Below are 18,478 nucleotides of genomic sequence, written 5' to 3'. Positions count from 1 at the left end.
TGAGCAGCGCTCACGGCGTCGATAGGGCTCGGCTTCGATGCGATCAGCGGCGGCGTCGACACAGGGTCACTTGGAGCTGGAGCCGAACTCGCTACTCACTGGCGTCGCTTCTGGCGTCGATCGGGCCCGGCGGCCGGCGTCGAAGGTGCGGGACACTGGAGCCGTTACTCACGATGTCGAGCTGGATTCGGCGGCGTCCGTCGGCGTCGAGATTGCTGGATTCTTCAGAGGTGCTGGATTTCAGGTTTCAGCAACAAGCACTTTTAGCAAATAGATGAAGTCCTTTGGCCCTGTGACTTCAACAGGAGGCTGGCACTCTTCCAACCCTTGGAGATTTTCTATAGCAAGTTTGAGAGTACACACTCAGTTCCTCTCTCCTGGTTCCTTGGCAAAAAATAAAGAAGCCACTGCAGGATTCCCCGAACAAACAGCACACTGGCAGAAGGGGTAGGCAGTCCTTGGATCAGCAGGCTTCTTGTCCTTGGTTCAGGTTTCCTTGACAGAAGTGATCTAAATTCTTGGTTCAGGGGTGCTTCTCTTATACCCCATTTTGGCTTTGATCCCTTTGTCCATGCAGGGGAATTTCCCCCCATCCTGGGTTTGTTGTGGGTGTTGCCAGGCCGAGGCACCTGGCCTATTCACTGAGCAGAGCAGAGTCTTCAGCCGCCCAGCAGGAGCGGAGCCAGCATTGTCACTGGCAGGGGCAGGGCCATCAGTTGCCCGGTAGGAGGTGGGGCCAGGAAAGTCCCTGGCAGGCACAAAGTCATCAGTCGCCCGGCAGGGGGGCGGAGCCAGCATTGTATCAGGCAGGGCAGGCTATCAGGAGCTACTCTTCCCCTACTCTCAATGCAAATGTCCCACTCATCCCACACTGACTCATTCAGACCTCTGGAGCCACCCAGCTCCTGTCACACGCACACCAGAACCAGCAGAGACCGGTAGACAGTTAGACAAGAAAATAGCTACTTTCTAAAAGTGCTATTTTCAAACACAGAGTCCAAAAACCATCCACCCAAACGGATGCGTTATTAAACCCTGAGTTCAGGGATACCAAACTCGACATTGCACCATGCTCCCCGAGCCCGCTAGGATTATAGCATTAATAATCCTGGCAGCCCATTCTAACTGATGGAGAGCAGGTAACCTTACAATAGTGAAAAACGAATATGGCTGTAATTCACTATTAGGACATGCCAACCTTGTCAGGCTTGTCCTACCTTATGCTTACAATGCACCCTGCCCTTGGGCCTACCATAGGGGTGACTAACATGAAGTTAAGGGAAGGTTTAGGGACTGGCAAGTAGGTGTACTTGCGCAGTCTGCGTGACAGTACCAGACTGCACGTAGGTCTAGCAATGGCAGACTTTCAGACATGCTTTTACCAGGCCGCTCTTGTGGGTGGCACAACACGTGCTGCAAGCCCACTAGCAGCATTTGTATTTACAAGCCCTGGCACTCCTGGTGCACTCTACTAGGGACTGACAAAAAACCAAATAAGCCAAACATGGAATTCAATCAATACAGCAATTTCACATAGGGAGCACTTGCACTGTGGCACTGATCAGCAGTGGCACAGTGCCCAAAGCATATACCAGCAAAAACATCGTAAACAGAGGAGGCAAACAGAAAAAAATGGAGGAGAGACTCATGCCAATGATGTCAGGTCTAACAGACGGCAATAGGGGGGTCTGTGGTAATAAGATCCTGTGAATGCCCCCCATGTCCCATTCTCGTGAAGTCATATCCATCTCCTGCAAATTACGTCCTGCCAGCCAATATGCCAGCCACTGCAGCTGGCTAGCATAGCAATATGCACGTAAATCCAGCACTCTCATTCCCCCTCGTGCCATAGTGAGTTGTAGTTTCACTAGGCTAACACGTCTCCGCCCTGTGCCCCATATTAGATCTGACACCAGAGAATTCAATATTTAAAAAATCCTAGAGGGGACAAGTATAAGTAAGTTGGTAAAATAGTAAAGGAGCCGCGGTAGCAGCACCATTTTCGTAATGGCCACACTACCCTCTACAGAGAGGGGCAATGAGACCCAGAACTGCACTTGAGATTTAAGAGCGGCGATCGCTCGCATAATGTTGCCATCTAGGAGGTCCGCGGTAGTACGATATATTTGTATTCCGAGATATTTAAATGTATCAGATGCTATATGGAAGGTCCAGGAGCCAAACGGAAAACGCCCGCTCCTTACAGCGCTCTTTCAACGAAATATGCATACGACCTGGTAGCATTAATAGCCAGGCCAGAAAAGCTGTGAAAAGACTAAAAAATAGAGGGCATTGGGTGAGGATCCGCATCCATGTCCTTGATATAAAGAATTACATCATCTGCGTACGCCGAGACGTTGTGGGACGTACTGCCACAAGTTATTCCCTTACAGGCGGCGAAAGCACGAAGGCTACGTAAAAGCAGCTCCAATGCCAGAATAAACAGCAGTGGCGACAAGGGGCAGCACTATCTGGTTTCCCGTGCCACCAAGTATTGCCCTGAGATGTGCTGACCCATGCTGACCGTACAACAAAGCGGTCGAATGCACCGAACATATAATCCCAGTGTAAGGAGTCGAACACCTGCCTCAAGTCAAATAATATACAACCTTCCCTAGTTCCCGTGTCTAGTGTGCCCAGCATGTCCCCGTGGAGGTGTCTGATGTTGAGTGCAGTGTTCCTACAGGCACAAACCCACACTGATCAGTGTGTATCAGTGCGGGAATAAACTGACCAAGGCAAGTGGCCAGCAACTTACTGAGAATTTTATAATCCTTGTTGAGGAGCGAGAAGGTTCTATAGCGCGTCTCTCCCAGGTTTTAATAATGAGACTACTAACGCTTGCAAAGTAGTAGTAGGGTCGGCCACCCTCCTCCAGTGATTCTCGGTATATGCATTGCAAATGTGTAGTTAACAATTCAGTATACACTGCAAAAAATTCCCCCTCCTTGGTGCTAATAGCCACTCCCCTGATGACCATTTTAAAGGCATCCCACTCCATCTGGCGAGTGCTAGCAGACCCCGTGTTCTCCGAAAAATAAAGGGTAATCGGCTCTGATAGTGCATTACGGACTACCTGGCCCTCCAGCATCGCAGGTTGTAATTTCAAAGATGGTATGGGAGTTGGGAACTTGCCCCACTGCATAGTCAATTCCACTGGATTATGTTCTGACAGGGTTTTACCCATGTGGAGCACCAAAGTTATGGACCCCAACAGGGCACCGGAGCAGAGGAATCAATCTATTCGAGTGTGAAATTTGTGTGGTGGTGAGTAAAAGGAGCACTCCCTATTCCCAGGGTGTTTTGCCCGCCATGCATCATGGAGTTTCCATCCCTCTGCCCATCTCGCAAGCACCTCTGCCTGTTTCCTGATTTCAGTGGCATGTAATGGGGTATGTGATCTATCTAGGACAATATCCATCACCGCATTGAAGTCGCCCCCTAACACCCAGGGATATTCAGTCCAGTTCGTCAAGGATGTGCCCAATGTATTCAAATATGTATCCTGATCAGTGTTGGGTGCGTATACACAACCCAGAACCACATGAGCCCCATCCAACACACCATGAAGTATCAATTCTCTGCTCTAGGATTTTAAAAGGGAAGTTATTCCGTATCCACACTGCCACCCCCCCTAGAGAAAGCAGAGTATGTAGTAGCAAACAGTTGCCCCCTCCATTTTCTCTGCAGTTTAGCTGCCTCCTCCGCGTTAAGGTGAGTTTCCTGCAAATAGGGTTTAGTGGCCCTTTTCCTGTTAAGTTGTGCCAGGACACGGTGCCTTTTATGTACGGAACCCAAGCCCCTCACGTTCCACATGTAGTAGGTGTATGTATTATGTAATGCCATTGGGACATAGTAAGCGCAACTGCCATGTGCTCTGTGGGAGCCAGAATCTTGCAAACTTAGATTGTCTATAAGCTGAGCATGCATTGACATGAACAATTCCCAATACTAGGTTCCCCCATGTAAGAGCAGAGGAACAAACTTTAAACAAAAATCCAACATGGAATACAAACAATAAAGGCATCAATGCAATTGCCTCAGGGGTAAAGGTCAAGACTGCAATAGTTTGCAAGTACAACATATTACTCATTCATATATATCTTTGTTACATCAACACACTACCCTATAAAGCTTAGTTACTCTCTGGACCCACAAAGCAGCCACCCTCCATAGTACATATTGCAAAGTCACTGTATACTTTACCACTCCCAGCCGTCTCGGAGCACAACCCCAGAAGTCCCTGGCAACTTAAAGCGTAATCGAGGGGAACAGTGTTATGCTATGCTCAGAGACAAAACGCTCTGTGTCGTCATCTGAGGAGTGCTCCGAGGCCGCAGCAGCCCAGGCATCATGAGCAGCCAGAGCTGCCACTGTAAGGAGTGCATCTTACTGACTAGTCGTGATCTGTTCCGACGTTGGTCCTGTGTCCATGGTGATATTATTAACGCCATTTCCCGGGCAGACCAGTCCGGTCGACCGCATCGGAGAGGTACGTCGCAGTTGTCCCGACGGGAGTGAAGTCTGGGAAGTCTCTGGTGTGAAATTTATTTCGAGCCAGTCCGCCGCCTCCACTGGATTGTCGAAAAAATAAGATTTTTGTCCGTGGACGACCTTCAGCCTAGCAGGGAACAATAGCGCATATTTCAGATTGCGTTCACGTAAGTTTTTCTTGACTACCAAAAATGTAGCTCTAGCTTTCTGAACCACTGGTGTAAATTCCGGATAGAGAGAGATTGTCTTGTTCTCAAAACGCACCGGGGCGTTCTCTCTGGCAGCCCGCAGTATAGTGTCGCAATCTTTGTAGTGCAGAATGCGCGCTATCAGCGGGCGGGGCGGTGCACCTGGTTGAGGTGGTCTGGAAGGCACCCGGTGGGCTCTCTCCACACTGTACAAGGATGTCAGGCCCTCAGTCGCCACATGGTCTCTCAGCCAGTCCTCCAAAAAGTGCGTAGGGTTGGCTCCCTCGCTGCGCTCCTGCATTCCAAGGATGCCAACGTTATTGTGGGGGGGACCTCCCTTCTGTGTCATCCACCCTGTCCTGTAATCTTTTCAATTGATGTTGAAATTGTTCGAGTTGAGTGCTGAGTCTGCTGGGGAATGAGATCATCCAACACTAGTTTGTTCGATTTGACCTTGTCCGCAAGTTTTTTGTGATCCGCTTGTAGTAGGTTGAGATTAGTAGACATCGCTTCCATGCACGCTTCGAGCTCCATCCGTGAGTCCCGTATTTCTTTCAATATCAGATCCAGTTTAGCATCATGGAGGTTCACACCAGTAGGGGGTATCACATCACGGTCTGAAGCATTGGAAGGGTCACTGCCAAATGTGTGTTGCGTTTCACAGTCAGTGGCAGCATCCGCGTATTTCTTCTGATTGCACCCCATTGCGCCGCGGCGTCCGCTTGTCCATCGTTGCTCCAGGGTGGGCACTTGGGGGGCCACTGGGGCGCTACACCACGCAGCACAGCCTCACAGTTCAGCGCAGGTTATTGCTGCACTCAAGCCACTTCCGTAGGCCCCGGTTCCTTATGCCACAGGTCCTCAGAGCCCTGCACTCAGTGGCTGCACATTCCTCAAGTCCACCATCTCAGCCGCTACCCGCTATGGCACTCACACATATTGGCGCATTCTTGGCAGTAATAGGCCCGGCTGCATCCTCAAACCAAGCCAGGGCGCCTTCCTGCAGCCTGGGTAGTAAGCAGGTAGATTGCGGCAGCAGTAGCAGCTCTTGTGTCTCCGGGAGCCGGGATGCCAATGACCATCAGTGGGTTCTGCCTCTGCGTGTTGTTCAGCACTTCAAGGACATTTCGCATTCACCAGAGTGCAAACAGCGCACGTCTAGAGTTACTAAGGGTGCAGGCCATGAATTGTAGTCCCTATCATGCCCCAGGGAGCAGCTATGACCAGCTCAATACCAGTGATTCCCCCACACACAGTTTCTCAGGCCACTCCTCCTTGCCGGTCTTCACCCCTGTAGCTGGAAATACTCGGCACAATCAGGAGGGAGGGGGGGGAAGCAACGGCGCTCCCCGCTGCCTGCTGCCCTTGGGTCTTTTGCAAGCGCGCCCCCACAGGTTCAGGCTCCTCTTACCCAGGGCCTCAGTCACGCTGGTGTCAGGCACAATCAGCCGAATCCGCCATTTTCCGCCCAGCAGTCATTGATGTGATGCAGCAGTTCCCAACAATGCTCGTCACCGTCACATCCCAAAGAGACTCCAATTAGGGGTAACAACCTCGATGTCCATGCCAGTTTCTCTCCTGAGCGCTGTTAATTCAGCAGGGTTCTCAGCTGTCGTCCGGGCCCCTGCTCAGCATATCCAGCTCCTCCTCTCTCCCCGACTCGGTCCTGGACGTCCGGAATCAGCGCAGATTGCAGCCAATCCGTTCTAATGAAGCCGCCCAGGATACAGTCGACGGGTCCAGGGAAGGTCCGCCGTTCCAGGAGGGATGTCCCGGCCTCGCGGGTCCAGCGGGTTGCAGGATATCTCGCAGAGTGTCAGGGCTGGGGACGGAGCTCTTTCAGCTCACGTCCGCCATGCTCAGCAGCTGGCCACGCGCCCCCGAAACTCCATATATAACAAAATATAGCAATTAATTAATTTTTTTTTTTAAACCGTAAGATTTGTGGTGAAATAGTAGGTAATGCATAAGTATACGAGTATACTTAGCCAATAAATGGGTATACATATGACCCAGAAGAAAAGGAGAACCCAAGTTAGGCTTATTAGGTACAATGTGTCACAATAATAAAAGAAGCTAAGAGGGGATAAAGGGATAAGACGCCCAGGGACATAGTAACCAGGGGTGACATTTTCTTGACGAAGCACATACAAAACAAAGAAGAAGGTGGCCAAACGAACAGTCTGAGAAGGAAAGAACAAGATGGGATTCAGGAAGTGCAAGTGGCTCTGTCTTTGCACTGTTCATAAGCAAAAATCCCTCTTTCAACCTGAAATGTCAGTTGGATTCTTACGTACACTTTCAAGGAGGAAGGTTATTTGAATGTCCTTGACGTACATTTGGAAGGTTACCTGGAAGTTCTGGAGAAGGCCTATGAATAGCCTTAGATGCTAAAGAGGAGACACCAGAGGGAACATATTTGAGGAATGCCACAAGTAACTGTGCAAGTAGACTATTCGACCGAACCAATTATGACAATTTGGCTGTGGCAGGTGATAAATGATTTGATCTACTTCAGCATGCGCCTGGATATTTCAATGCCTCTTGCCAACTGGAATCCAGAATGGGGGTCCTGGAGATGGCTGAGTGCAACATATAATTAAAGCTGGTGTGTGGCTTGTGTCTCCATCCTTGCGATAGTTCACAGAAGGTTAGAAAGAAGCTGAGGAGAGGTGCATTTATAGTGCTTGTCAAAAGGCTGCAACCTATTCCTGTCAGGAGAAAGGTGCTTGGTAGACTAACTGTGTCTGTAGGCAGAGATTCATAACTCCTTCATGCCTCACGCAGGCGTGTGGGAGCGCATAGGTGAGATGGTTTACTGGAGACTTGTTTTGAGGGCCAAGTAAAACTATTGATGTCAGTTGCTTTCACTTCATAGTGTCCAAAAACTACTCAACTTTGCAGGCTGCAAAGTGTTTGGTTTAAAATCTTATGACTTTCAGTGTTTTAGGATCAGAGTGTTCCAATAAAAATTCTAAACACAATATCGCCTTTGTTTGCTGCTTGAAAGTAGAACAGACGTGCTGACTGAAATGGCCTTTCTAAATTAATAAACGTTTTGAATGTTCCCTACTATTTCCCTTTTCTCTCCAAGACAGAGTTTCTCAAACTGTGGGCCACCAGTGGATTTCTGGTGGGTCGCTAACGAGCAATAAATAATATGCCTTTACACATAAAGGCATATTATTTATTGCTCGTTAGCGACCCACCTGACATAGCATATGTCAGGCTATGTCTTCTGAGAATTTGCTGCTTATTCTTTCAACATGGAAATTGGCATTTACCTTTCTCTTCCTGAATGCAAACTGAGGGAAGCTTTTAAAGTGAACAATTTGATAATCTTTTTTAGGTACATGGAGTATAAAATGAAAGGCCGTAAAATTACATTTTTTTGTTAATTCAACATGTTTTAAATACATGTATATGAACTGTACACATTTTAGAATACGTCAGCAGTTAGAAAAGCAATATTAAGCATATTTTTATTGTAATTATGAAGTCTGATGGAAACAAAGATTATAATTGAATCAAATTAAGACACTTTGATTAACAAATGATACATATTTGCTGAAACCCGATTTTGACGCATTATCATTTGCGTGCTATATCATTTTATCAGTAAAAGTGTAGGTTTGTGTAAATTTAGTGGCCATTTCAATAGAAAGTGTGTGGTCTGTAAATGAAAAGTAATAATATAAATTTGAAAATTGTGCATTTCATTTTAGTCCAGAGACTTAAAGCATAACATAACTAATAGCCAAACTTAGCATATAAGAGACTCTTACCTGTACAACAAACATCTGGACGACACACTGTGTAAGCTAGTCTGGAAAGCACAGAGTGATTCTATTTCAAACAAATGTTAACCTGAGATTCTGAACTCTGGCGTGTGCTACTGACTGAGAGGTGATTGTTATCATGCCATTTGATACACCACAGTATTTCTTCTACTTAAACTCTCACTAAAGAAACCAACATTGATAAAAAACTAAGACAGGGAGAATGAGGTGCAGAGGAAGGGAAGAGAGAAAATGTGAGACACATAAAGATACACAGCCACACTGAGGAAGTAAGACCAAGCTTGAGATACAAAAAGACACACACAATGCTTAGTAAGGGGTAAGCAGAAGCAGCTTCACATCCCTCACTCATACTGGACAAGTGCGGCATTGTCACCAGCAGCAAAAGCTCATGTCAAGCAAAGCATAGATACAAACCTGTCAGAAGCAATGCAGACTGTCCAAACATGTACTGCACACAAGGCGCAAGCAGCCCTCTTTCAGACAATCCCCTGCCAAGGCACAGCAACAAAGCAAGAAAACCCTCACGCACAGAACATTACAGCACAGAGAGTACACGCCAATCTCCCACCTTCCCCAAGATGCAGGTTATTGAAGATGCTGGTGCACGAGCAACACAGAGGAAGTTATCAGGGGCAGTGGTACCAAAGCAGCAGACACCAGGACAAGGGAATGGCTGAAGAAATGCTAGCAGGAAGATAACAGCGGAGCCAATCTTTCCATTATTCACTGGTCGGACTAGCCGTACCGGGCATTTCTTCGGGGGCTGGAAGGGTGGGCACTTTTGTAGCTTGTAGCAGTGCAGCACTTTTAAAAGCACTGCAGAGTTCCTTGTATATCCAACAGTTTTTAGGCAACAGTCAAAGTGCCAAGATAACTGGCGAGTAATATGCCTGCTGTAGAGAGTTCGGATTTTTGTCTAGTGACAGTTTAGACTCATTTATGGTAGCGGAGAGGGTTAACATGCCTGCTGGAAAGAGCGTGCAGCATGCAGATCACAAAACAGTATTTTATGTGCATAGCTCAGTGGTTTACCGCTTTTGTCACAGAGATCCTTTTGTTACTGTGCAGTTCATAAGTTCCAATAATATTCTAGGTTAGAAAGTTATGCTTTTTTCCCCAGTCTTTTATCCTAATTTTGCTAAAAAGGGTTTATTTGGGTACGAATAAATCCTGATTAGTAAAGTCAACCCTAACCTAAACCTAAACATTTTGAACCCAGAGTTTGTGCTTCCCCAGACAAAGCACGCTTAAAAAATGCCTACGAGTAAGGATGACATGTAAATCCTATACCTTGTAGTCTTCCTTTTCTTACGTAAAATTTTCTATACACTGATTTATACATGATTCATTGTGTTTGTGTATGTGTGTGCGTGCGTGCGTGCGTGTGTGTGTGTGTGTGCGTGTGCGCGCGTGTGGGTGTTCGTGTGATGTAAAATGCTCAGACACCGTACACTGGTAGGACAGCGTTATACAACAAATTAAATATATGTGAGAGAGGGTCTATGGAGAGATGAGCAGCACTTTTGGAGGGTGATAGTGAGGGAATCATTGGGGAACCCCAATAAAGATTGTCGTATCTTAGTGTACTGTAAGTTCATCATTTACCATGCTCAAAAAACAATATAATTGAACTAAATGAAAAATATGTTGCAGAATGCACATTTTTTGCCATTTTGTGCCCCCATTTTCTTTGGGGGAGAACCCCTCCAAGCCTTGTTGTAGTGGTCAGGCTCGCTCACGGTGCACCGTTTGAGGGCTGGTCTGATAAACATTTACCAGGGCTGCTTTGGGTTCCCAGTCCAGTGCTGCATGTATGCTTATTTCGTATTTATTTGGCAGTTCTCATCAAATGTGCTCTGGTTACCATAGCAGGATGCTTCAGTGTATTTAGTGTTAAGCTGAATTGTATTCACTTAGCGAGATAGTATAACCTGAAAGCCAAAGCAGCTAAGAAGGAGGTCTGCATAGATTAGCAACAAAAGCATCAGCGACGATGACCAGGAAGTGGGGTGGCAGAGAGCCGCTGTTGAGGAAAGCATCAGACTACATCAGCGGGAAACAGAAGCAAGATCAGCATTTCTGACTGGGAGACGACCTACACTGGGGATCACAATGGAATCCACTCCTGTGAAGATTTCTGCCCTTAAAACAGACTTAACATTTACATGTATTGAATATACTGCGACAAAAGGACTTGGAATTATATACGGCAGACAGAAATTCAGACAACTGGGAGTAGAGCCCCCAATAATAACATGGCTCACCAAAGACTCATGGCAGCCTACATTTCATCTTTTGGTTGTTCTCAGGTGGTGTGTCTGTTGTAGGAGGGTTAGTAAAAGTGATAGTCCCGAGAAGGGCAGATGGATATGGTAAACCGTTGAAAAATTATTATAACATAATCATGGGTGCAAAGTCGAATGATAACATTGTGGCTCCAATCAGAGACTGAATAACATTAACATTTTCAAAGAAAGCTATTTTTATGTCCTTTATGAAGTAGAAATGCATTACCTTGTGCTTGTACTGGTCACTTTGCTGTTTGAGGGTGTCATATTCAAGCTGTAAGGCATCCATTCTCTTTTCACAAGAAGAGGCTGTGATTTGAGCCTAAAACAATATTTAAAAACATTATAATTGTATGTAAAAGGTAAGATGCCAAACAATGTGATTACACTAGTGAGAAAGTTGCTCCATGTGATAGAATTAAACTATCTACAGTGGGATGACTATTTGTCTCACTATAACGTTGTCCAAAAACAAACTGCTCTTTACGGTAGAGTTATACAACATCTAAACAACCACCATCTCAATCTACGCAGGCAAAATGCATTGTGGATTCATGCATAAAGTAGGCATGTTTGCTAAAGCCCTTTGAAAAGCACAATCATAAAGTAAGTGCCATTATGGTCACCGATTCAAACCAATAATGGTACATAAATGTTAGATTTATTTGCAATGCGCAACAACAGGTCTTATTATGGGTTGGACAGATCAATGTGGCATTCATGCGGGGGCAAATAGGATGGAAATGGTTCTGTGCCGACATCCCTCATGCACCCCACACCAGGGATCTGTGTCAGACCTTACAGACCGGTTCAAAAACAGGGGGCGATGGGTCGATCTAGTCTTTTCTCCATCCAAGGGTTATACATTGAGTACCAAATAGTTGGGTATCAATAAACGTCTGTTATTTCAGTGCCTAGAAGCCCCAAGGCATGAAAGTGCACTTTACAAATACACGTTATGTTATGTAAAACTACCTGGGTCCTTTGCGATAATCATACAGACCGAACAGCGAGTTATCGTAGGACTTACAGGTCATAGCAACACCGAAGCCCACACATCACAGCTAATGTGAAATCTAGGTATTTCAAGACATATATCATGCAAGATGTTCCCACAAAAATGATTACCGTTCATCCAACCTGATGACAGAACATATAATTTATATTTCTTTGCTATGGGTCATATGCACTAGTATGGACAGGAAATCATAGGTATGATGTTTAACTGTGTAGTGAAAACTCACTGCCAATACATTGGTACACATGGACATGCTTCTGCTTCTGTGTGTGACCATAGGAGGCCCAGGTGGTGGAAGGCTGCTGTGAAGGCAGAGTCTTTCAGTTTTTCTGAACTTCAGATAGGTATGCTCTTTTTGGATGTCAACGTGATGGTATTCACCAGAACTGTCTTGTTTGGTACTTGTTGTGTACAGCTGGAGTTTGCTGGTGGATGGGGGAGTTCCACGCTGTGGTAACAAAGGTTTCTGCTTGGCATGTAATCGATGAACACTTTTCATGTTTTCAAGTCCTTGTTCCAAAGGCCCAGCATAGGTGGTACAGGCTGGTTTGGTGAGCTTGATTCACTTGAGACCTAGGCTGGAGATTACCTGGTAACACCTAAACAAGCACTAGGACGCAATAATTCAGCACTAACAAAGTGCCATTAGATGTTTTATCTCCGTAAGAAAAATAAGTACAAGATTCTATACATGCTTTTAGGTCGGCAGGCAGCGCGCGTGCGCTGTCGCTTAGAGATGATCTGCGGTATTTTTTTTTTTTTAACGCTCTAAAAAGGGGCTTTTAGCGTACCCGATACCATTTCTCTGCATCATTATGATTGGTCTTTGCTGCCTTCTAATTCGGCCGAAATGCAATGACGTCACTTCCATGTCTTTGTGTGGCGCACCGACCAAGTACAGATTTATTTAACTTAATTTGTGTACATATGCTGTGATTTAGGTACTATTTCTTCTTTTTTTGCATTTTGATGTAGTGTGAACTCGACTTGACCGTAGTGAAACACTTTGCATGAGCTGCAGTTCAGTTACACAAGTTAACAATCATTTTTTCATGGACGGTGATTTGTAAACACCACAATTCAACACAGCTACCAAGTGAAATGGACCATGTTGCGACACCTTCAGTCAGTTTTACAATTAAAAATCAGCCCTTACCATTCTGGGACTTGTAGTTTTGAATTTAGACGCTCAGTATGTTTAATCACCGAATGTAGGAAGCTGGCGCTGCATATACTACACCAAAGTAAGATATAGTGTGCCCAGAGTCCAGTGGATCCCCAGAGGAAGGCAGAGGTAAAAGTATATAATACCTTACTCTCTATTTGTGGTAGTGTGGGTGAGCAGTAAGGCTTTATCAGAGGGTAGTGTTATTGTACACACTCAGGCAAGAAATTATGTCACACACTCAAAGACTGAACTCAGACCAATTTGTTTGTATAAAAATATTATTTAGTTGTATTTTTATTTTCTAGAACCAAGCCAGACTTGATACAAATAAGTATAATGATACTTTGCATGGATATTGCAGTTACAGTTTGAATGCAGCGGAATGCAATTGGACAGGGTACAGGTAGATAATTTGTTTATAGAACAGTTGGAATTACTTTTCAGATTACTGTGTATGTTACTTTTCGGATTACTTTTTAAGTTACTTTTTCTACTCACTGCGATATGCCTAGATATCACACTGGGACATTTCCTGGATAAAAGGAAAGCAAATCAGTTTAGCACACAAGGTGCACCAACAGCGGCACAGGGGCGGGGATGCAGTTTTGGCGTCGGGTGCCCTGTTGTTTTCAATAGGAGTTGAAGGTTTTGGATTATGTCTGCAGGCTTGGTCCAGGGCAGGTAAGTTGGAAGGCTTGGGGACGTAGGTGCACCTCGGGTCCTCTTCTCCAGGGAGCAGGGCGGCTGGATGCAGGGGTGTCTTTTGAGGTCGGATTTCACCTTATCAGGCCACTCAAGGTTGGGGAGGGGGTCTCCTTAGAGAGGCTGCAGGCAACGTCAGGGAGCCCTGGAGGGGGTTCAACCCACGGTGGACTCGGACTCTGGAGCGCTGGGGGACCTCGCTGGGACCGGTGGGGCTCTCTGACTCTGGGCGTCGGCACCTGCAGTGGTGGTTTCAGGAGTCGAGTTTCTTTGCCCTCGGCAGGCTCAGAGTCTTTCTTTGGTGATTCTTTTGAACAGAGCTGACATTCACTGGCGATATGGTCGTTGTTGAAGGCAGTCAGTCCTCCCAGGGTATCTGGAGGTCGTTGGCTGCAGGACGCAGCGACTTTTAGCGCAGGATCTCTGGAAACTGCAGATGATCCGGTAGGGCTTGGGCCAAGTCAGTTCTTCTCTGCAGTCTCCTCTGCTGGGCGTCCTCTTAAGTCCTTCTTCTTCATAGGTTGCGGGAATCTGGAATCTTGGTTCAGGGTTGCCCCTTAAATACTGTGTTTAAGGGGCGATTTAGGGGTCGCAAGGTCAGTAGCCAATGGGCTATTGACCTAAGGGTGACTACACCCTTGGTGTGCTCACCCCACATGAGGGAGTGGGCACAATCCCTAATCCTGATTGGATAGTGCCTTCACCTAGCTCCCCCACCTGAGGGGTGAGGTTGGCAGAGGTGGGCACACCGTCTGGGCGGTTCGAATTTTTCCCGTCTGTCTTCCCGCCGAAAAGGAGGGGAGAAAGGAAGGGGACCTGCTCCCAATAGCAGAAGAGGCTGGAGGGTTACATCACAAATGTGGCAAGGCCTTTGAAGCTCCCCTGCCGCAGATGGCTCTTCCTGACCTGGGGGACGGTGTGAACACCTCCACCCAGGAAAAGCTTTGTTTCTGGGCTCGGGGAGCGAAGGTTCCCATCCCAGGTGTTCAGAAACTTGTCTTGTGGTGGCAGATTGCTTTTTACCAGTCAAGGAACCCACCAGAGGCTGGTCGTTTTTCAGGGGGCATCTCTAAGCGGCCTTCTGAGTGCATGGTATAACAAATCCCACACTGGCACCAGTGTGGGTTTATTATTCTGAGAAGTTTGATACCAAACTTCCCAAAATTTAGTAAAGCCATTATGGTGCTGTGGAGTTCTTAATGACAAACTCCCAGACCATATATTCTTTATGGCTTTCCTGTACTTACGATGTCTAAGAATGGACTTAGACACTGTGGGGGTATAGCGCTCATGCAACTGTACCTTCACCAGTGGTATAGTGCACCCAGCTAGAGGGGTGTCTTACCTATACCACAGGCAGTGGGTTGCAGGCATGGCACACAGGTATGTGTGCCATGTCAACTCTTCACTTTTCTCTGCACCAAAACACGCAGCCTGCAATGGCAGTGTGCGTGGGTTAAGGTACAGGACCTCTAAGGGTGGCACAATATGTTCCCTCATCACAGAGCCCTTGGTACCTTTTACAAGGGACTTACATGTGGACACATAGGTGCCAATTGGGGGTAAAAGGGTACAGTTTTGGGAAAGAACACAGGCCCTGGGAACCTGATTGGCAGGAACCCGGGGCACATCAAGTCCAAGTGCATCAGAAATCTGGCAAAAAGTGTGTGTATGGGGGGGGTTGCTGCAACAGAAACCCAGCTTCCTACACCAATATTTCGCCATTTTTAAATATGCACTTGCAAATGGGGCCCATCTTACGAGAGGGTCTTTCAGTCAGCCCTTGTTGCAAATGGCCGCTGCCCATCAGAGACGCCATGTGCAAATCTCCATGCCAATGAGAGTGAACATTTTCTGTCACACTTGGAGTTTACTTCGGCTTAAAAGGAGAACTTAAACCACACACTCAGTACATACATGCACATGGCACTGCACAGCTCTCTCAAAAACAGTAACAGTACAAGGAGGGTCAAGAAATTAAACACTAGCTACTGACTTGGAGTGTCATGGGCAGACCATCCTTCAGATGTGTGTAAATTGAATATCTTTACATGGAGCAACAGCTGGTTATTTACAGCACTGGTGGTATGAGTGGTGCTTTAAAAATGTTATTCTTCTTAATAGGGGTCTTAGTTGTAGGCAGTAACATTCACTTTACCAGCAGCCCGTACAAGACGGAACTAAGTGAGTATTCAATAGCAGGAGTCGAGTTTGGAGACCATGCGAGGGAGGATAGCATGAGTGACCTGAGCTGAGCTTTTTTTCCCTCTGCAGTGTGATTTATGTTTTTGTCCAAACATAGTGTTATTAATTTAAAAGCTTGTAGTTGTAGGGCTGATGATTTTCCTATGGGTTTCAAATCTTGATGAGCAAGGGAATAGAGTTCGAGAGATAAAGTGATTTGTCGTGGACTACACAATGCAAAGAGCCATAGGTCAGCTGTGATTAGAGAGTGTCTGCACTTGTGACACTTGCCCGACTCGGACACAACTCCTCCCACAGATTTTAACACAAACAATGGCAAAGCCAATTGGTCTCACATAAGCGAGAGCTATTGGCTTTGTCAGTGCTTCTTTTAGCCATGTTGTACAGCAGTGTGGCTGCTTTGCAGCATGGTTGACAGCTAAAAAACAGCAGTATTCCGCTGCGCTGCTGTACAACAAAATACATTAATAAAGCCAACAGCTTTCGCATAGGTGAGACTTATTGGCTTTGCAAATGCTCGTTTACATAATGCTCAATAAATCATACTTGAAAAGATTCCACAAACACAGAAGCGGCTCACATGTACATCATCTTACTTTCTGCAAATCCAGGGAAAGCTGCTGGATGAAGTGCTGCAGCTCCTGCTCCCTCTGCTCCAACTCTGTGATTTTCTTTTCTGCGCTCTCTTGTGTTGCCTCCAGCTCGTCCCTGTTTCCAAATAAAGGGAAACCTCAATTATAGCATACACTGCTTTCACCCTAGAGAGCGACTGTTTCGAAATAGAACTTGAGGTAAACAGTAGATAAAAGCATGCCATTTTAACAGGTTTTTGATAGAGCGCTTGTACACCAGAAGGTGTCTTGGCACACTCCAGATACTTAAAACCGATTATGGAGCAATCTTTTCTGAGACATCTCTACGAATCCGACAGTGTCAGAAGACTTACCTTAACACTGGAAACCATCACAGGCCTAACAGTAACTTAACAAAAAAACTAGAGAATTCTTCAACAAGTTGTTGGAATAATACATACAACTGCAGGGATTATACACAAAGCTTCTCCTTGCTTGGTCTCCAGTTTTACTTTAGCAAAGCATGGTTGAAGAAGGTCCACAGTACTATCAGCCTGGTACCAAAGACATCTACACGCCTTGGCCATCCAGAGGCACTTTAGAGGTCCTAAGTTAGAGGTCTGCTTCTGACCCCCACCTTCGGGAGCCTCAGTGGGGCGCCGGAGCATGGCGAAGCCCTAAAGTAAGCATAACAGTGATGGATGGAACGCTTGAGTTAATCTCAGCCACTGCTACTTACTCAGGGCCCCATCGTTATTTTGCACTCCATGTCATCTCAGTTTGGACCCAGCTATATGCAAATCAGTCAGAAAAGTCCAGCTCGAACTGCCAAGCACTGCTAACCGTTACACAAGCAACACAGTACTGGTTTCGCCCTAGTAATGGGCTCATCAACCGGGTACAGCTTAATTCGAGTGACACCGAGTGCCCAAGACTCATCTCTAGGCATATCCTTCCCTCTTAGAGCCACACACTGAAGCATGCAAAAAAGTGACGGATTGAATGCTTGAATTAATCTCTGCCACTTGTAATGACACAGGCCGCATTCATCGATCTTCATATTCCCACCTGTGAGACTTCCAAGACAGCTGGACCTTTCCTGGATTGTAATAACATGGGGGGTCATCACTCTTTACGCCATGGGAAAGCATGGCAATAAACAGGCCAAACTGTCCTATGAGAATAAATGCCTCATGCACAATGCGCGCCAGGGCAAGAATGCGGATCATTGATGGCATCCGCGGTAGAGTCCTCCACCCTGGATAAGGTTATCAAAGACATGCTAATCGACTTGAAAAACAGACTTCATACAACGGACTCCAAAATCGACCTACTCGACCAACCGTACTGGAGGTCGATTTTCAGACCATCTTCATCAGTGGTCCAGAATAACATCCGATAAGTGGGTACCCGATGTGATCACAGAGGACACACCCTGGAGTTTCTCCAAAAATCTCCAAACACCCCACCAACAGGACCACCTCACCCTCACTTAAAACAACTCCTGACCAGATCTCCATCATGCTAAAGAAGGGAGCAATAAAAGTCGTTCCAGAACTTCAGAAGGAATTGGTATTCTACTCTCATTTCATTCTTATCAAAAACGCTCAGAAGACTGGCATCCTATTCACGACTTGTGACCATTGAAAAAAATGCTAAAAAAGCAATCTTTTCACATGGTGACACTTCAGGATATATTACACCTCCTCGACAAAGGAGATCGTATTATGGCCCTAGACTTCCAAGATGCATACTTTCACTTCACGATACACCTAAAACACAGCAGATTCCTGCGCTTCGAGGTAGCCAGCACTCACTCACAATTCAAAGTCCTTCCAGTCAGCACCGCAACGTTTTACCAAGATGCTGGCACCAGTAGCAGCCCATCTCAGACAAAGAGGAATCCAAGTCTCTCCATACTTGAACGATTGGTCCATAAAAGCTTCCACACAACAAGCAGTAGCAGCCACATCTGCATGCCTCGTATTGTTCACCACACTTGGCCTCACCGTCAACCATCAGAAGTCTCACCTTAACCCC

At 46.3% G+C, this 18,478-nt stretch overlaps 1 protein-coding gene across 5 annotated transcripts in view; it reads right to left on the bottom strand.

Moving 5' to 3' along the window:
- Positions 1–18,478, bottom strand: part of GOLGA1 (golgin A1) — a 413,603-nt gene that overhangs the window by 267,519 nt on the left and 127,606 nt on the right. For all 5 annotated transcript variants that reach the window (XM_078641823.1, XM_078641827.1, XM_078641825.1 and 2 more), the window contains 2 exons: positions 16,463–16,574; positions 11,000–11,095 (listed from right to left, as the gene is read on the bottom strand). In XM_078641823.1, the coding sequence (XP_078497949.1) occupies positions 11,000–11,095; positions 16,463–16,574 (208 nt within the window). The remainder of the gene's footprint in view (positions 1–10,999; positions 11,096–16,462; positions 16,575–18,478) is intronic.

Source organism: Lissotriton helveticus, chromosome 5_1, assembly GCF_964261635.1.
Source record: "Lissotriton helveticus chromosome 5_1, aLisHel1.1, whole genome shotgun sequence".
NCBI classification, from domain to species: domain Eukaryota; kingdom Metazoa; phylum Chordata; class Amphibia; order Caudata; family Salamandridae; genus Lissotriton; species Lissotriton helveticus.
The sequence above is the reverse complement of the archived record's forward strand: the minus strand, read 5'-3'. Positions and strand labels throughout refer to the sequence as shown.